Source organism: Gigantopelta aegis, chromosome 10 (assembly GCF_016097555.1).
Source record: "Gigantopelta aegis isolate Gae_Host chromosome 10, Gae_host_genome, whole genome shotgun sequence".
Taxonomy (NCBI): Eukaryota; Metazoa; Mollusca; class Gastropoda; order Neomphalida; family Peltospiridae; genus Gigantopelta; species Gigantopelta aegis.
Genome location: NC_054708.1, coordinates 50,143,561 through 50,164,852, shown reverse-complemented (window position 1 = coordinate 50,164,852; position 21,292 = coordinate 50,143,561). Strand labels below are relative to the sequence as shown.

The 21,292-nt window shown below is 34.8% G+C and overlaps 2 protein-coding genes across 6 annotated transcripts in view; one reads left to right on the top strand and one right to left on the bottom strand.

Annotated features, from left to right (window-relative positions):
- The first annotated feature begins 113 nt into the window (after nt 1-113).
- On the top strand, nt 114-10,740 carry LOC121384348 (transcriptional adapter 1-like). The gene is made up of 10 exons (XM_041514705.1): nt 114-241; nt 2,631-2,667; nt 4,572-4,626; nt 5,299-5,361; nt 6,345-6,448; nt 6,927-7,008; nt 7,372-7,502; nt 8,588-8,736; nt 9,150-9,309; nt 9,876-10,740. Exons 1-10 carry the CDS (start codon nt 162-164, stop codon nt 10,041-10,043), a joined length of 1,029 nt encoding a protein of 342 aa, XP_041370639.1. The 5' UTR covers nt 114-161; the 3' UTR covers nt 10,044-10,740.
- A 5,945-nt stretch (nt 10,741-16,685) lies between these two features.
- Nucleotides 16,686-21,292, bottom strand: part of LOC121384402 (bromodomain-containing protein 3-like) — a 40,209-nt gene continuing 35,602 nt past the window's right edge. For all 5 annotated transcript variants that reach the window (XM_041514786.1, XM_041514788.1, XM_041514787.1 and 2 more), the window contains 3 exons: nt 20,767-20,907; nt 20,326-20,589; nt 16,686-19,594 (listed from right to left, as the gene is read on the bottom strand). In XM_041514786.1, coding sequence (XP_041370720.1) covers nt 19,529-19,594; nt 20,326-20,589; nt 20,767-20,907 — 471 coding nt within the window. In that variant the 3' untranslated portion in view covers nt 16,686-19,528. The remainder of the gene's footprint in view (nt 19,595-20,325; nt 20,590-20,766; nt 20,908-21,292) is intronic.

The following is a 21,292-nucleotide window of genomic DNA, read 5'->3' as shown; positions in this document are numbered from 1 at the left end:
AAATAAAAAACCCTGAGTTGTAATATTTTATTTTTGCAAAATAAAGAAATCCACCGCAATTATACGAGGGAGGTGATTGTGACAGCGAGCCAGTGCCACGTACCCAAATGCGTTTTGTATTTTTGCTTCGTACAATTCCGCTTATTTCCGATTGACATCGAATGATAAAAATGGCTGCCTCCATAGACATACATTCAGCGAGGAAGAATTTGTCTGAAGTTCTTGGAGATTCTATGAAAATGTACGCCATTATGATTATGCAATACCTTGAAATTAAATGAAAGCACCTCGTTTTTAAATATGTTTTAAAAATGAGACTTAAAGTTCACGATTTCGGCTACGGCAGGGATCGAAATTTTAACCGTCGTGATTTTATTTAAATGAAAACTACTATCGGCTTCGGTGGCGTCGTGGTTACGCCATCGAGCATAAGGCTGGTAGGTACAGGGTTCGCATCCCCATACCAGCTCCTACCCTGAGTGAATTGTAACAACTCGGTGGGTAGGTGTAAGACCACTACACCCTGTTCTCTCACTAACAGTTACAATATACCTCTCACATTCCATTGTGCATGTCCATGTCGCGGAGCAACTTGTGGATGCTAACCGTGAATTCAAGCAAGATCTCGCGAAAATAGCTCTATACAATTTGGGGGGCATAGCAATGGGAGGCCACACAATGGGAATGTGAATATCTCCATGGGGTCATTTCATTTCAAATCAACAAATATTTGAGGTCGCCTACGCACTTTGGTCTCAGATTCACTTGAAATTTGTACCAAACAAGCCGCAGTTATCCACATGAACAAATCTCAAGTTTGAGTTCTGTATTTCAAACAGTTTTGAAGTAATGGACATTTTCCTAACTATGGTAAGAGTTAAATTTAGCAGAAAAATGGCCACCGTAATTTACCTGCTATATTTTAAGACCTATTATCTCAGGACATAATGGATTTAGAGCCCTGGAATTTTGCATGGCCTCTAAGGAGGTTATAAAGGACTGATTTATAGCAGACTGGTGCTTTTCAGTCATCATACTGAATGACTGGATACACATGAAAAATGTCGAAAATGCAAGTTTATTTCACGAGCACCCATTTTCCTGACTCTAAAACAGTGTGTTACATTCACTGCATACACACAATTGTTTTTGTCTATGAAGTCCACCCCAATCACTGTATAAATATAAAATGTTACATCTATGTAGTGTTTAGTTATGGAATAACACCCTTCCAAAATCTGAATATATATATCATTAAGTGGGAGGGGGATCTGATTTTTGACAGGGTAGGTGCAGCTTTTAACATTTACCATAGTAGCAGTTAGCCTGATTGACAAATTTGCAGTTGAAATTATTTATTGTCCCCAGAAACATAGGTGATGTCAGGGTTGGGAGCCCTGAACATCACCTCAATGTCCGTCCACGGTAAAAAGGCAATGTTTGACAAATGTTTTAGAAAGTCAAGCCGTCACAGAAGCTTTGGCTATTGCACTATGTATTACAGTGATGCACGATCAGTTTGGGATCAATTGCCATCAGTGGGCCCATTGGGCTTTTTCTCGTTATAGCTAGTGCACCACGACTGGTATATCAAAGGCTGTGGTATGTGCTATCCTGTCTGTGGGATGTTGCCTATAAAAGATCCCTTGCTATTAATGGAAATTTATAGAGGATTTCCTCTACGACTATACGTCAAAATTACCAAATGTTTGACATCCAATAGCCAATGATTAATAAATCAATGTGCTCTAGTGGTGTCGTTAAACAAAAAACAAACTTTAAACTTTATGTATTACAGTGATACAATTGATAACTTCCACTAACCCAGACCAAAATTTTACTGGCCGGGCGGGACCAAGGAAATTGTTATGTCCAGTGAATAATGAAATTTGTTGTGGTAATCAGAGAACCCAATGTGTCACATACATTTTGATAGTTTATACCATAAAATATATTGCTGAACATAAAAGGAAAATCGTGTGAAGTGTACTGGGGTGGGTACTTTGTCAGATGACTGAGTCAGTTTAGAAATGACTTCATTAAGGGAGAAATAAAGAGTAAGTAAAGAATACTTCGTGAGTGGCTGTTCGATACTATTTATCTTACAAGAAATGTTTTAAAACATATCAAGTAAGCAAACGTGAGTGGAATACATTTTTAAATGAGTTGTGGTATGTGCTATCCTGTCTATGGGATGGTGCATATAAAAGATTCCTTGCTGTTAATTGAAAAGAGTAGCCCATGAAGTGTGTTATTATTAATAACAAATGATTTTCTCATCAAACAGGTATATGTAAGAATTATTGACTTATAATCATCATCCTAAATAGTAATGAATGTAATCCTTGGAGCAAGAACAATGCTCGTTTAAATAGGTAATAGATGAGATCCACCTGGAGATCATTTTGTTTTTACACAATCACTGAAGTTCTACTGGATTCCACTGGATGGATTTCTCCTAGATTTGTCACCTAATCTGTTACTGGTTTTACAGTGATGCATAGGATACTGTGCTTTGTTAATTTTGTGTATTTGATTCTGTACTCTCAGTGCCTAAAATATTTAGTTATTACTGTTTCTGGTTCATATGTGTGAATTAAATTCATGTACTTTTTTATTTGTTTTTACAGATATCTACACAACTTAAAGTCATGGTTCAAGCAACAGGTATGTTTTCCTTTATGAGAAAACACAAAAACATTTGGATTTGAATGGGGAAAATATAAATTCTCATTTTAAACAAGTTGCCGCTATCGGTATTTGTTAAGTGCATCGTGTAACTGGATTACTGCTAGATACTATCACAACTTTAAAAAAGAAAACAAATGAAAACATATGATGTCTGAATGCATTATTCCGAATTTTTTTCTACCTTTAATAATTCAGAAATGGTGAAATGTTGGAAAGGAATGTTTGTTGCACATTTTTTAGTTATTACTATTAGCTATTTATAACTAAAACAAGGCTCTAAATTCATTTTGTGGAATTGGAAGCAATATCTGCTTCTGTCATTTTAATCTTGCTAAAACTTGAGTAGTTCTAGACCACTTGTACTGATATAGGGTGGGACGTAGCCCACTGGTAAAGCATTCGCTTGATGCGTGGTCGGTCTAGGATCGATCCCTGTCGGTGGACCCACTGGGCTTTTTCTCGTTCCAGTCAATGCTTCACAACTGGTGTAACAAAGGCCTTGGTTTGTACTATTCTGTCTGTGGGATGGTGCATATAAAAGATCCCTTGTTGCTAATCGAAAAGAGTAGCCCATGAAGTGGCCACAGCGGGTTTCCTCTCTCAATATCTGTGTGGTCCTTAACCATATGTCTGACGTCATATAACCGTAAATAAAATGTGTTGAGTGCGTCGTTAAATAAAACATTTCCTTCCTTCTTGTACTGATCTAACTATACTAAACTAAGGCCATTTACAAAGTAAATGCTAGATTCTCCTTCAAATATTATCATTTTTTAAAATATATTTTTAGAACATTGGAAATCTGCACATCGAGAATTTATAAAATTATTTTTGGACAATTAAAAAAAAGGAGCGGGCCTTTATCCCTTGGGCAAGCAGGGATGAAAATGTAGTATTTATTTTATAGTGGCCCGATAGTTTTCTTCTTTTTTTGTTTTCATTTTATATCTAATTTAATATTGGTTGCTCTAATGTTGATGTAGTTGGCACTAATCTTTTAAAAGGACATTCCAGAGTTTGCTGCAATTTTTAAGATGTTATCGACTAACAGAGACTTTTTAACGATTGTAATTACATATCAAATATATATTTCTGCATAAAATATTAGTGACTGTATATTAATCATGTTTTTTATCGTTCTAATATTTGTACTAGGTTAAATTTAATTTTATTTCCTAAAATATATTTTTTTCATACGTACAAAATTATATGAAGACAAAATCCAGTTTGGGCTTCTTGCAAATATTAAGACGACCAGAAACACATTGAATATACAAACATTGATATTTAATATGTAAGTTTAATTGTAGAAATATTTTATTAGTCGAAAACATCTTACAATGCAGCAAACTTTAATGTGAATAGTTGTATAATGCTTTAAAATGGAAAGTAAAAGCTGCTTGTGACATTGATTATCAGAAAGCATATTGTGTATTTTGAGTGGCAATTTCCTCTTGCTCCCTGTCTTATTTTGAATTTGTGGTAAAACTTGGTTTATAGTGTTAGGTATCCATGTGATTCACTGGATGCAAAATACTTTTTTAAACACTTAATCTAATTGGACAGCACCGTTCCTACTATATTTTACTGAAGAATGTAGTGTGTAGAAAGCAGTAAATGTGCTGATAAAACATCTATCTTTTTCGTCAGTATGACCCATTGAATATTATATTGGGTGCATATTGATAATAGTTTAAGAATATAGGGGATTGTTAAAGAATATTGCTGTTTACGAATATTGAAAATTGTGTGAGAATATTGGTAATTGTTTAAGAATATGTGTAATTGTTTTAAAATATTGGTAATTGTTTAAGAATATTGGTAATCATATAAGAATAGATGAAAAGCTTCATCACCGTTTTAAAAACGCTCTTTTGCAGATTTCTAAAGAAGAGTTTGATTTGGAGGCACGTAAATTACTCACCAATGATGCGGGTAAGTAGTAAAATTAAATAAGTAAGTATAAATTCAGATTTTTGTTTTATGACTTTCGGGCCATTTCAAAATGATTAAATTGGGAAGTTTGAGTTTAAATTAAGACATAGTTTTGACTATACTGATTATTCACAAAATAACATTTTATTTAAACCAAGTAATTATTTAGGAAAAAACAGAAACCCACCAGGCATAAAGTAATAGAAATATATTCAAAATAAATACCATATTATTACTAAAGATTTATTTAGTGTTGTTATACCTATTCCTTTTAGGATGCTGAACTAATTTCCTGATTATCAATGGAGAAAGAAAAAGAAAACTTTAAAAGCATATTTTTTTGCTGAAAACTCCTGCTGTGGTTGCTTTTTTCTGTTATAAAAAAAAGAGACTACATTCACATAATGTTGAGACAATTGCAGGGAATATTTTGTTTTCAAAATTTTATTATCAACAGTTATTACTTGATACTGAACAAAATGTGCCCTGGAATGACAAATCACTGAAGTTCTATAGATAATATTTATAGTTTATTATTTAATCACAGTTATTGTGTAAAACCGTAGAAGTACAGCTTTAAAGTCATTTGACTCAAGATCATGTTCGACTCCAGATCAGTTGTAAACCCTAAAGAATTTTGTTTTGTGTAATTTTAATAACATTTGTTTCCAGTTCATCTTCATAATGAATTTCTTCTGGCTGTTATTTCAAGATGTCAGACAAAGGTTATTCCAAGTGAGTACTGAAACTTTACGATGCACAATATACAAGGTCAGAAATTCATTTTGTTGAGTGGGAAGCAACCATTGCTTTTTCAATTTTAATTTTGAAGCAAATGCTAGGAACTGAAAAGCAGTTCTAAAAATTAGATTCATAATTAGACAAATAAAAGACTTGAGACAAGCAAGGATAAAAGGTTGTAATTTATATAATTCTGAGGGCAAGTGTTGCTGTTTTATTTATATAATTTACCGGCGTCGTGGCAGGCCATCGGTCTACAGGCTGGTAGGTACGGAGTTCGGATCCCAGTCGAGGCATGGGATTTTTAATCCAGATACAGACTCCAAACCCTGAGTGAATGCTCCGCAAGGCTCAATGGGTAGGTGTAAACCACTTGCACCGACCAGTGATCCATAACTGGTTCAACAAAGGCCATGGTTTGTGCTATCCTGCCTGTGGGAAGCGCAAATAAAAGATCCCTTGCTGCCAATCGGAAGAGTAGCCCATGTAATGGCGACAGCGGGTTTCCTCTCAAAATCTGTGTGGTCCTTAACCATATGTCTGATGCCATATAACCGTAAATAAAATGTGTTGAGTTCGTCGTTAAATAAAACATTTCTTTCTTTCTTTATTTATATAATTTAACCAGTTTTTTTACAAAATGCACATTAAAGTAGAAGTGTTTTGTTATTTTCAAAAAGTTTTTTTTTTTTTGTTCTTTTTTTTTTACATCAAGCCAAATTGGAATTATTTACAAAAAACCCAAAAACATGTTAATTTCTTGATAATATAAAGGTATAAATAATTATGGGAGAGGAGACACCTAAATTATTATAAGAAGGCAAAGTACCTAAATGGTTTAGGAAAAGGAAGGCACCTAAATGATTATGATGAGGGGGTGTTACCTGAAGCACATTCTGTTAAATTACTATTTTAAAGGTGTAGCATGTGCAGAAATATTTCTTATATAATGACTGGGTTTTATGTTTTTTCTTCAGTGTCAAAGGACCCTTCTCGGCCACTGATGACTTCAAGTTATGGTAAACTACAAAAGAAAGCGAAACTTAAAAGAAAAATTCCTGGTGGCAGATCAAATCTTCAGGTAAGGGTTTCTCAGAACTTGCTTTTAAAATCCACTCTTGACTTTTTACTTTTTTATTTAGTCATGAACATCTTCCCCTCACCTAGCCAGTGCTCCACAACTGGTGTATCAAAGGCCGTGGTATGTACTATCCTGTCTGTGGGATGGTACATATAAAAGATCCCTTGCTGCTAATTGAAAAGAGTAGCCCGTGAAGTGGCAACAGCGGGTTTCCTCTCTGTATATCTGTGTGGTCCTTAACCATATGTCTGACGCCATATAACCGTAAATAAAATGCGTTGAGTGCGTCGTTAAATAAACCACTTCCTTCCCCTCACCCTTTTTTGTCATTACAGTAATATACATGTAATAAATTATAATGAATTGTTTTAAATAACCAATTGCTTACATACAGATAAAATGGTGGGTTAGCTTATAAGGAGAGGTGGTGGTTTTAAAGGATTACCTAATACAGTGTATATTTTTGTCACTTTTTCAGCAACGTTTCGTTCCTGCAAATCCATTGGCTAATATTCCTAAAGTGCCCACACCATTGGTTGAAGACATGCAACACACTCTAGGTGAGTGGATTAAATCACTAGACAATTTAGTAATATTACAAAATTTCTTAAATCCTGCTTTACTCAGAATGTAAAATTTTAAATATTCACTTCATACAATCTGTATTTTGTAATTAATTACAATTAACAAATACTTTCTATTTGTGGATGTAAGTGAAATATTATAGAAATTATCTTTAAGACAAGCACGTTTACTGAAATGGAAGGTTTACTGGATTTGTTGATCCTTCCTGGTGGCTACAATTAACAAATACTTTCTATTTGTGCATGTAAGTGAAATGTTATAGAAATTATCTTTAAGACAAGCACGTTTACTGAAATGGAAGGTTTACTGGATTTGTTGATCCTTCCTGTCTGTTGCAGGATTCACTTCCAGGGACAATCTTCTTCCTGATTCGCAGATGATACACGGTCGAATCTTGGTGTGTGCTCTCGAGTCCGACTTACATGACATCGCATCAGGCACAGTTAAGTTGGTTATACAGGCCTGCGAGGTGAGCATTTCACTAAAAATATTTAAAACCATTGTTGTTTCAAGAAGCATGTATTGTAAAATGTCTCATCGGTTAACTAATTGAGTAACAAAACAAAAATGACTTTTTTGTTAGCAGTATGAAATATTGTCTCTGGATAAGTCTTCAAATAATCTCAAAAATGCAATCAAGACTAGTAATATTAATAAAATGGCCTTGTTTTTTACCCTGTTTTAAATCCTCTACCAGTCATAATGGAGGGGACGATAGGTTTCATCTCCATCTTGTTTGTCAGTCGGTCGGTCCATCCATCTGTCCGTTGATTTTTTTACAATGCCTTGAGATACTGAGCTGAAATGTGCCTCAAGATGTTGAGCTGTATTTGTTTTGTGTAGCTTTATCATGTCGTTACAGATCAAGTTTGACTTTCATAACAATTTACCAATTTTTAACACAGTTATGGCCCTTGAACTTATGAGATACGAAAATGTATTTTCTTGACTTTTTTTCTGAATGCCTCAAAATACTAAGCTAAAATTTAGTGTGTAGCTTTATCATATTCTTTTATAGATCAAGTTTGAAAAAAAAGTGAAGTTTGTTTTATTTAATGACGCCACTAGTTCACATAAATTTTTTTTATCTTATAATCGGCTATTAGATGTCAAATATATGGTCATTCTGACACTGTTTTTTTTTTTAAGAGGAAACCCGCTGTCACCACATAAGCTACTCTTTTATGACAGGCAGCAAGGGATCTTTTATTTTCGCTTCCCACAGGCAGGATAGCCCAAACCATGGCCTTTGTTGAACCAGTTATGGATCACTGGTCGGTGCAAGTGGTTTACACCTATCCATTGAACCTTGCGGAGCACTCAGGGTTTGGAGTCGGTATCTAGATTAAAAATCCCATGCCCCGACTGGGATCCGAACCCAGTACTTACCAGCCTGTAGACCGATGGTCTAACCACGACATCACCGATGCCGGTCTAGATCAAGTTTGACTTTCATGGATATTTACCCATTTTTAACAGTTTTGGCCCTTGAACTTGAACTTGAACAAAAATGTGTTGTTTTAGCAGTATTCTTAGAATGTTTGTTTATTTTAGATTCAGCTGAAGAACATAATGTCTTTGGTATTGGCCAAGAAAGTTGGCTACAAGCTAAGAGAGAAGCAGTTCAGATTTGCGATGGGATCAGAAGTAAAGAATCCATACCTTAGACAGGCAGCTATGGTGGACGATTCATGTACTGAGAGGTACTTCAGGACAAAGTTCAGAAATCTGCCACACATCCATAAACTGCAGTTTTAAATCCACATGGAGGATGATCTACTTTTATGTTGCAAAAGGGTTTAATTATTGAGGTTACGGTTTTTGGGTTGGGTTTTTTTTTGTCTACATGTACATTCTGAAAAATCATAGAAAGTGCTGAATAAAATACATTTCCATAAGACTCCTGAAAAGCTATCATCAGTGTTATGACATTAATTTTGTTGAACATTCCCTCTTTTGATCATTCCACTGCATGCTTTTGGCGTTTCATTATTGTTTTAAATGTTTAAACTTTAAATCGACTGCCTCCCTTCCTTTTAAATCCCTGTGTATGCTACTGTAAGGGTAATTGGATCATAAACATTCAGTTACAGCATCTGTAATTTTGTGATTTCAGTGAGGCGACGTGTGTATCATTAGGAGGTTCTCACGCCCCCAGTCTGAAGCCATCTCTTGACATCGGGGAAGGAACTGCAGCGCACCAAGTCTCGACAGTCACGGTGCCTCCACAGAGCAATGGGCAGATCACCTTGTTTGATTTACTAGAAACACTTTTGGTGAGATCTAGTTACTTAAGTTTCACACTCAAGGTGGTACTTAACCAGCAACTCCAGACTTCTAAAATTATACTACATATATTGTTTATTCATAATGCAGAGCTAGATAGCTCCATCACTTGTCAAATTTGCCAATTCCAAAATTTAAGAACAACTGACAAGTTTCATTTGAATTTGTTGAAAATATTTCGAGTAATGATTGATATTATGTATGAAAATAACACTGGGTTTTTGCATGTTTTAAAAATAATTTGGCAAAACAAATTCTCACGCAGAGGGCCTCGTAAGTTGGATAACTTGTGCCCAATCCTTATATTATATGCAATAAAATATGTTTCAAACAAACATAGGTCATTAAAGCTTTTTCGATTTAGCATCCACACACACAGTAATTTATTTGCCAATTAGATACTGTTATACATATTAGAATATGCACTTGGATTTTAAAAATTGTTTTAAAGGAGTACACCTTGTAATTTTTTACCATCTTGGATGTTACCAAATTTGAAAGTAATCATTAGATATCTTCATTTGAAAGATTCTTTTTTTTTTTCTTTTTTTTTCAGTTGTACCGGTCCTCTATTCCATGTCATGCTGTGTATGCGCCAGCTGTAGAGAGAGCCATACACAAACTGTGGCATCCTAGTCAGGAAGAGTTGGATCAGGACAGCATTCACAAGCAGCAGCTGTTCCTGAAGCAAAGCCTCAACAATCAGGACTCTTATTTCACTTGAATCGGGACTCATTCTGTTGGTGGATCAGGAATAAAACATTAATCGATTCAGGACACATCCTTTACTTGAATCAGGACTAAAAATCCTTTATTGATTCAGGACACATCCTTTACTTGAATCAGGATTTGTCCTGTACTCTAACATCAGGCAGCTGATGTTCGTTTCTTGATGTGACGTAACATTCACAACATACAAAGACAGAATATGGTTAACAGCGGTTAATGAGATATGGTCTGTTAAAGCACACAAACACAGGTCAGATTGTGGCCTTGGAAGTTCCTGAAATGAATGACACAAGTGATTTTGCGAATAACATGTGGCCAAGCCAGGAAGCAGGTCACATGACTGGTCATTTTGTAATGGTTTGTTGCCAATACTTTATAATCATGGTGCATCACAAAAAAACAGAGATGCAAACACTCGACAATGACATTACCAAATATCAGAAATATAACAAACTGCTATGTCTTATTGCATGTTTGAGCATCAGATTAGTTAGATTAAACAATTAAGTACATTTTAAAATTGGTGGAGTGAAACATCTTATTGTGCTTAGTCTGAGCCATTAGTTTTTAAGTCGATTAGTAAATTATGAAAACTGGTGAAGAATAACATTTTGTGAGATAATTTTGAAAACCCAAGCTGACTTTGTGCATAAAGCTCTATCTTGGGAGTAAAGTATGAAACAAAATGCAAATCTGTTTTCATGTTTTAGTATTCTTAGCTTGCTTTTGTCTCAGAATGAAGAATTACCAATTCACATCTGATCCAAAGAAATATTACAAATTTGCAACTATATTAACTATTTTCATGATGGATCATTTTAGCTATGTAATATTACATTTTGAAAACAATGTATTAAACTCTTAAATGACATATAAGCAAAAGCCAAACTAAAAATAAATTATTCATAACAACCAAAGCTTGGCAAATGTCAAAATGGTTCAACCAGAGAATATAATGGCCGCTTGGCCGTTCACGAGTCACTGGAAAGGAAAGAAATATCTCTTTTAACAACACCTCAGCACATTTTAAACCATGACTGTTTGGTGCCATACATAGTTATTCAGTCTGTGGCTAAAAAATATGCAGTGAACAAAAACTGAATATAGTCCACATAGAAGAAAAAAAGTGTCATGGGCTCTTCATTTCAATATCTGATGGGAAAAACATGCTGCTACTGCTACATATACTACTACTGATAAAACAGCAAGGAATCTTTTTATAAGCACTTTCCCCATACAAGGGGTAGAATGTAGCCCAGTGGTAAAGTGCTCGCCTGATGCACAGTCGGTCTAGAATCTATCTACATTGGTGGGCTCTCTCTCATTCCAGCCAGTGCATGGCGACTGTTACATCAAAGGCCATTGTATGTGCTGTCCTGTTTGTGGGATGGTGCATATAAAAGATACCATGCTACAAATGGAAATGTGTGTCCTCTCTAAGACTATATATCAAAATTAACAAATGTTTGACATCCAATAGCCAATGATTAATAAATCAAAATGCTATGGGTGAAACACTATATTTATTCTTCACAAGAGGTCCATGAACCTAAATGTCACCTGAGTAAATTGTTGGTTTTGCCTACCAGTCTCATGGAATGTACAGTATTCATTTTTCAGGTGGGAAGGGGAGGATGACCATTTTCATGATTTTGTTCATTGGTCAAGAAACTTTCCCATCAAATGCAGTTGGAAATGGTCCAGTAGTAGTGAAGAAATAACAGTTGAAATCCATTTCTCTGTACACGTTCTCTAGCAAACGCCCATCAAATGCAGTAGTAGTGAAGAAATAACAGTTAAAATGCATTTCTCTGTACACGTTCTCTAGCAAACACCCATCAAATGCAGTAATAGTGAAGAAGTAATAGTGAAGAAATAATAGTGGAAATGCATTTCTCTGTACACGTTCTCTAGCAAACGCCCATCAAATGCAGTAGTAGTGAAGAAATAACAGTTAAAATGCATTTCTTTGTAAAAGTTTTCTAGTAAACTTCACCAATCCTCTGGCCAACTTAATGAAATTCACAACTTATGATTTTTTAATATATTGACTATTCAATTACAGCATTTCTAGAAGTGCATATTTTTTTTAATTGGCATATATATTTTTTCTTTTGGTCCCACTCCAAGGGGGAGGGGGAGGGGGATATCAGAATGACTAAATTCTTAAATTTTTATTTTGCATCAGTTTTTCCCAATTTTGGTTCCTACCAATCAGGCATTGGTCGTGGAGGGAGGGGGGTCAGAGCAAGCAAATTCATAGTTTTGTTTCTCCATGGGTCAAGGAAGGAAATGATTTAATGACACACTCAACACATTTTATTTACAGTTATATGGCGTCAGACATGGTTAAGGACCACACATATTGAGAGAGGAAGCCCGCTGTCGCCACTTCATGAGGCCAGGGCTCCTCTTTTTTTGATTAGCAGCAAAGAGATCTTTTATATGCACCATCCCATAGACAAGATAGCACATACCACGAGAAATAGCCAAATGGGCTATGCAAACTGAACAGCAGCATTATAAAAAATAGTTGTTTTTTGTTTTTTAATACCACCACTAGAGCATATTAATTAATCATCAGCTATTGGATGTCAAACAGTTGCTAACTCTGACTCGTAGTCATCAGAGGAAAACTGCTACATTTTTCCATTTGCTGAAAGGGATCTTTTATGTGCACTTTCCCACAGAAAGGAAAGCACATACCACGGCCATTGAACAGTTGTGGTGCACTGGAACGAGAAAAAACCCAGTCAGTTGAATGGATCCACCAAGGTAGTTCGATCCTGCGATACAAGCACCTCAGGCAAGCACTCAACCGACTAAGCTAAATCCCACCCACTAGACAAAATATGTCCCTCATACATGAACATGATGAACTAATAGCACATGTACCATTAAAATCACACAAATTTCATGACCTTTTGACCCCTGTGACCTAATCATTAATCAAATTATACAAATCATAGTTTGTAGAAGGGTTTTAATATCAACACATAGCCTAGTGGTAAAATGCCTGCTTGATGCAGTCAGTCTGGGATCGATCCCAGTCGGTAGGCCCATTTCTCATTCCAGCCAGTGCACCATGACTGGTATATCAAAGGCCGTGGTATGGTGCATATAGGAGATCCCTGGCTATTTATGGAAAAATGTACCAGGTTTTTTCTCAAAATTACCAAATGTTTGACAGCCAATAGTCAGTGATTTGTTATTAACCAAACAAACTTAACTTCAATATCAACATTTTTAGTACCGGTAGTAATTTGTGAGGCTGTGATGATTGGTTACAAAGTTATATTTTACTTTCCCTACCAAAAATATTTGACAAAAATGTGTCCTTGACTAATTATATTTACATAGCAATATCCATCAAAAGCTACGGCTTATAAAATTCTATCACATTATTTATTAACTTACAGGCATAGGGCTATTAAACACCATGAGAATTTGCCCGCCCAGGTGAAACTAATTACAGCGTTGGCCCATTTATCCAAAAACACTACATCACATCCTTCAGTGTATCAGAAAGATTATAAAATGTTGGCAAATATGTTGTGGAGTACAGTATTGTACATGTCAGACCCACAGTTAAAAGTCACAATTATCTTGGATGAGAAAGCTGAATAAGAGATGATGAGCCAGGTCGCGGGCCATTTGTGAAGGACCAAAACAAGTGGCTCAACTACCATTCATTGATGGTCCCTTTATGTCACCATCCCACCAGTCTATAGCAGCACATTATATTGTGATATCACATCATTCATGTTTATGACCTAGCAGAGCCGTAGTCTAGTCCTATAGTTCAGTGGACTCTTCCCCTCCCCATGGGTGGTGAAGACTGCGCTGATCCAGCCCGTATGTGTCATCAAAGGTCAAGGGGAATAGACCCCTCAGACAGGAGTGAAGCCAAACAAATTTAAACCAACTCCTTGGAACATCTAGATTTGCAAGTTTTAACTGCACAGGTAAAATTAAAACCATAGTGGGGGTTTTGTTGAATAATAACCGTTTGCGTTAAATAAAATCGATGAATTGATGTTTAACTTCATAATGAATAAAAAAAAAATTTATATAAAAACATGTCAAGTTTTAAACTTATACCAACTCAAAAAAAAAAAATTTGAAAAAGAAATCCAGTATAAATAAACATGTTTCTTTACAAAGTACCATTAAATTAAACATATTAAATCTCATTTTCAACACAGGGTAAAAGATAATGCAGTAGAAATAGACAATGTAAAACTGCACGTGCTTTAGTAAACTAGTTTGGGAGTGGCAGTCCTCTTTGTGGCAATGCAAGAGGGATGGAATAAACTTTGTGGTGATACAAGAGGGGTGAAATTCCCAGCAAATGATTTCCTCGGGAGTGGCTGTTCTCCTAGATAGAGATCCATGAAATCACCCAGTTTTGCCAAATACCCATTCGACTCTGCATTGTACAGAGATACGGTCCTGATCATGTATTAAGGTTGTGTCATTCAGATTACCTTGGATGTTCAATTGCCTTAAAACTTTATCACATGAAAAAAGAAGTTAACCTATGCAGTTTGATAGTAATTTGTAAAGAATTTTTGTTTTAATTTACACTGCACTTTTACCCCCAATAAAATGTTATTTGAGATGGTATGGGTTTAAAACTTAATAAATTAATATAGTCAAACCTGTCTTATGCAGTCACAAAAATAAATACATAAAATTGGCCGCTTAAGACAGGTGACCGCTGATTACAGGTTGTGACAGTCTTTAAAACATATGTTGTTGTTTCTTGTTTTAGCATCTATACTGCTAATTAATGGATGTGTGCTTCACAGCTTACTACAAATAAACTTTTGACACGTCGCCTCCTTCTGGAAAACTGCAACTGGAATGTATTAAATTAACCGTTCTCAACAGTTTGTTTTCTTTCCATTTAATTTCTACTTCATGCAGTGTATTGTCATAGTAAGTGAATCTACAAATGTCAAGCGTAGCCTGCCCAGAGGCAATTAGATGCTTTCCATAGTCATACTTTAATTGATACACAGTAGAGATGTCGGGACTGAATGGGTACCAGTATTCCTGAAGGTGTGAAGATCGGTTATTTGCTGCACCTTATCGCAGTTGTTAATTATCCCTTTTATATAATAGTAAACATTTACTGTGACCGCTTAATACAGGTATTTTAGTGATTTGGGATCCGATTTGGGTGGCCGCTGGCCGCGTTAAGACAGGTGACCACTTAAAGCAGGTGGCCGCTAGGACAGGTTTGACTAGGTTTTATATGAATTTTATCTTTATTCATTATGTTGGCGCTGTCAAAATATAGAACCTGTTCTAGGTCTTCTGCTGCCAGATCTGTAGTTCGTGCCTAAATAGACGCAGCGTGTTTTATCACATTCGAATCAGTATCAGTGCGTTTCTTTTTTCAAGTAGTACAATACTCGCCAAACACTAAAATCGATTGTCGCCCAACGGACTACCGTTTAAGATTCCTAGTCGCCCTTAGCCAATAAAGGTCGCCACGGGCGACCGGGCGACAGTTAATTTTCAAACCTGGATTACCAGACCATCAACACAATCGTCAAGAGCTGGGAAGCATTGAAATTCAGGTCCAGCATCGGCATTTTGAGGCTATTTATCTTGGCATTTATTGATTACAATACAGATACAGATTCAGAGCGGCATTTTCGGTATACTCTACTTTAAATGTATGCCAGAGTAGTGTAACCCACAAATTTCATCTAAATAAAATTAAATTCCATACACAAGGCCACCCTCCACCCATCTCTTGTTTTCAGCTATTTTGCATTTGTCAGATATATTGTTAGTGCTTTACTAAATGGTGGATAATATTTAGTATTTTATTAGTATTTTGAAATTTGCACAGTACGGTAAATCATTATCGACATATATCCCAGCTCTACACAATCATCAAGGTTTTATTTCCCAAATGAAATTACCGGTGGCCGTCTCCTCTTGCTAGATCAAAGCCATTGGACTTTTTAAAAAAAACGTTTGGCACCCCTCAAAAACCGTTTCAATTCCTTTTACAATAATTTATAATCTAGCTGCCCATTCAAATTAATCAAATCACTCTGAACTTGTGGTATAGTAAATATTTACTTTTAGCTTCTTCATTTTTTTCCAGTCAGCTGCCAATTAGTTTGGTACGTTTTTATTGGAAATTCTGCCCACCTCTTTAGTACTGGACCTAATCACTGGTAATTTCAGAGGCTTGGCCTTGGGGGTCATGCCTGAACCTTCAGTGGATAAATTCGAGGGATCAGAGTCCCTTAATCCTGTGTACTACAAAAACAATTACACTCATACAAACCGGTGGACTTCTTGGCCCGGACAATTCTGCATTTTTAATTAAAACTAAATATCTCTCCCATTTCTTGTAAACTCCTTCAGAGAATCCCTGTACAAAGTTTCAGGACTACGCAATCTGAAATCTATAAGTCAAATGTCAAGGGAAATTTGAGAGCCAATGGACAGATGTTGGAGAAATCTATCATAGTTCTGCTGACAGACACCATAGTGGAGCTACAGAGTAATTTTTGGGTGTAGTTCTGAGTGTGAAAACATTGCATTTCTTCTAGTTACCGGCAAAAATATGCATGACCTGAGTAAAAGAAAATTACACAAACAATGTATATATATTTATATTTATATATATATATATATATATATATTCATATATATATCTCTCAACAATTTATTGTCAGATTCCAAGAAACTGATGCCACAGCAATGTACAAAGCAGCTTCCATAATAAAATTCATGCACACAAGCATAACAGCAATCTTACAAGCAAGATGGAATATCCTTTTAAATTAGATTTTCCCCATTATGTAATTCACACTTTCTACATTATCATTTACACAATCATACATTAGACATGGAAAAAAACTATTGTATTTGTCTCAAACTGTTTTTACTGACAAAATTTACACAAACATTTATAAATAAATATGACACGGTCATATATAAGTATGAAACTCAAACTGAAAAATATTAGACATACTGAAAAATATATATTCATAATGAAAATCGTTTTACATACAACTGCAATGAGTTGCAGCATTAATAATCGAGATCAACTCCATATGCAAGTTTACAACTACACACACCCTCAATTGCACTTTGTTGTTGCTTTCCACAAGACACTTACAAATCAGTAGTTTCACAAGAAATTATAATGAAATTACAATGAAATATGCTAATTAGTAGCAGCAGCAGTCTACATGTGGCAGCTATAGTTTTATATTTGTTTTTCTCAACAAAGAAGATACGTTGCACTGAAGACAATTTACAAATGTGTTATGAATTTCAAGAATCAATTTTTACTCTAGTCAATACACAGAAATCTTGCAATAAAGTTATACTAATAACTATGACAGCAATACTACAGATTATACACAATCCACGTTTGTAATATATAATTAGTTCTATGAGAATAAATACTTGATATGAGAAGTTTTATTGAAAAATATTAATATTAGGCAGTGCAACCACAGTTCTGATTTCTTTTAACAGGAAGAGCCATTAAAAATATTACATTTAGAACATATTTTTACGGATAAGCTAACAGATAAATTTAACATCAAACATAAAAATAATTTTGCATATTAATATTGTATTTCCATTTTAAAAGTAATAAAATTTACTTTCATTTAACAAACTTTTTTTTTTTTTTAAAGTGATACAACTGATAAACTGAAATTACTTATAATTCACAGAATGTACAAATATAAAGAACACATGTGGCTGAAAATAAGGATACCTTTTTGTGTGAACAGGACAGTCAAGGTTTGTAGCTTATAAACTGAAGTTGATCCAAAATAATCTTAGTTAACTGAATAGTTTGCACCATCAACTGTCCATTGGCTGGTCAACACACTATAACTGAAACTGTTCCATTACTTTATCAACAATTTCTTGATCCACATAAAAGATCAGTTGTAAAAATATAAACAGCATGGCAGAAGTTGTTTTTAAATGTGTCACTGTAGCTTTACTTTTATACCGTTTGTAAAAATTAAAACAAAACTATGCATGAAATAAATAAAAAAATGCTTTCATTTAATTTTGTCCATCTTTACTATCCATGATTGGCACTACCAGTTTTGTATTGCAGTTAGAATATTACAAATGCAGGCTACATTGGTAAATTACTCATATTTGATAACTAATATATTAACATATTTGTAGTTTTTACATAAAGTAAATAATTATCAATTCTTTGCCAGACTGTGGGGGGAGAAAGTTTCAAAATTACTTTAAAAACAACATTGCTAGTAAGTAACAGTTTACAATTGTTAGCAATTATTTATCAGAATTACTTTTGTAATTCCTAACATTCTATTTTATCCCATGGCTTAAAATGCCATGAACCATAAAACAAGCACAATGTAGGAAAAATCTACTAAAAATCTACTGAACTATAGTAATGTGCTGGGATTCCATTTATTAAAACAGCAAAATCAAGTGACCTCTTTTCTTAAGTATTTCAGTCACCAATAGGTCTTCCACCTGAACTCAGATTTCTAAAAATATATAATTTTTAATTTAAACTGAACAGTTTCACACAAAAATAATACTCTGAAAAAAAAAAGAAAAAAAAAAAGAGAAAAAAAAAAGAGGTACAAAATGTTTCTTGAAAATTGCAACAATTTTCTTCTAATTGTCTTCATTAATGAAGCAACAACCTTATTATCTTGAGCACATTCTTCCAATGAAACAAGAACTCTTTTTCATATAGAAACAAGAGCCAAATCATGCTTCCTGCATAGAGTAATTCAATAGTTTTTGCTGTGAATGAATTATCTAAGAAGTTAGGTTGGTTCATAAACAGTTAATGCACAGGTGGAACAAAATGTACACGTCAAAATTATTAGTGCGTACCATGTGATGCAAATATATGTCTGCTACTTTCTCAAATACAAACATTTATTGGTGTCTGTGCACTTCATACGAACAAAACCGACAACATCAGATGTCCAAACTACGAAGCAATGATAACATGTTATAATAACTTAACATGCTAAGAATTATGATATGAATTGGCAACATTTTGCAACGCACCTCTTCTGTGAACAAACAAGACTATAGCATGCAGTTCACATAATACTGGCAGAATTTCCTATTTTCCCCAAGTTCCTTCATACAATGTATCAGAAAGCTTTACTACTCCGGTTCTGGTTTATTAGTTTTTTGTTACCTAGCTTTCATCACCGTTCTATCCCAGCATTACAAGCACATTAGATCTGTTTATGTTGGTCTGATCTAGTTTCTGTCTTGTTCTTTGGGATCCTTGGTAAAAATAGAAGCCAACCCATACTCTCAGCTGAACATGCTATCCAAGCTGACCTAATCCAATACTAGAGACAGTGAATGAACACCTCTGTTGGCATGTACCAGTGACAAGATGATGCAGTTTTGTACACAGTATCGTGGAATGAAAATCACTTGGGAGTGTGATGTCACCTGAATTCCATATCATAACATTTCTTCAAACGAAGCCATTAACTCACTCTGAGCATTCATGTCAATTTTGTTGGCCATCTGTAAAACAAAAATTAATGGATTACCACACAAATATAAAATATAGTTTCTCAAAAATTTAAATTATATTAACCACTAAAAAACCATCACAATTCAGAGCAAATAAATTACAAAGACAGTCTTCTAAAGCATGTATGCAGAAGCAAACATTTCAATTTCAGAATCATTAAATTCTACAGTGTTGTTCAATGTGGTTCTGCAGTATATTTCTGTAGAATTCTGACATTAAGATTAAACTGCCAATCCTTTCATTAATGTAATAAGCTGAACAAAATATGATGCATATTTGTTTTTCCTACAGTAATGTCTTTGCAAATAAAACGAGCACAAAAGCTATACAAGAGATTTTAAAGTACAAGTAATAAAATTCCTACTATTACTTTTGGGCTGCAGGATAAAAACAATAACAGGTTAGAGACATAATGTATCAGCTTTGTCATGTTTAGGTTGAACAGGGAACAAGCATCGCGGGGTTCCCTAGACTTACCTTCACTGGAAAAAGCTGATAACTTATGTCATGAACCGGTTAAGCTGTATCCTAACCAGAAGCGAGCGATTATTTTAGAAATCATTGATTTCAATTGCCGTATCCTAACCGGACGCGTGGGACACGACACATTTATCTGTTGCACCATACGCATGCGGTTAGGATACTGAGATTGAAATCAATGATTTCTAAAATAGTCACTCATGTCCAGTTAGGATACAGGTTTAGTGTCTATTAAACTTACAGCTTCTCTCCTACGTCGATCTTGTTCTCTCTGTCTCTCGCGCTCCTTCTGGCGGTTTAATAGTTCCAGTTCTTGTTGCCGCAGTAACTCTTCCTGCTGTTGTTGCTGCTGAGTATGTTGTGCCAACTGGGAATGTTGTGCCAACTCCAGGGCTTCCTCTTCTTCCTTCTCACGTTGTCTTTCACGTTCCAAACGCAATCTCTCACGTTCTGCCTTCTCTTTCTGTTGTCGACGGAGAGATTCTTGTTCACGTAATGTACGTTCCTGAAATATATTATTCATTTTAATAGGTTGTCTACAATGTAAGTATTTTCACAATAACAGACAGAAGGAATAATTCACCTTTAAAGAACAAAAAAAAAAAAGGCACAAAAATTCCATTATATTACGTACAAATGAATATGAATGGATGTTGAACATCATAACACACAAAACACTTACCCTTTCTTCCTTTTCTTTTGCTTGCTTTTTAAACTGCTCAAAACTTTGTTTTGCACTGGCCTTTTTGTTAGAGCCTGGTCCCATGTTCTGAGCTGCATTTGCCAAACTTGACCAGGAAGCTGTGTTTTTTAATTTCACATCCTGGAGAAAAAAATAAAATAATGTTTTTGTTTTTTACTAACTTGTTAACTTGGCATGGTGTAAATAATCTTGTTTTTTGTAAGTTTGTGAGAAGCTAAATTTAACAATTGGCCTTTCAGCCTAGTGAGTTCAGCTATTTAATTTGTTACTGGTAGATGATAATTGATAGACACTTTCAAATTTTCAATGTTAAATTTCTAATAAAAACTTTTAAAATTTCATTCAAATTTCCAAAATATCTTTCTATTATTTAATAATTAAATTTAACAAAAATTAAAAAATTATAAACTACTAAAATATCTAACTTTTACTTTGTGGAGATCACAACATGTAGGTATATAGAAGTCACCCAACTACAATATCATGTTGCTGTTGCCCTGTTTGA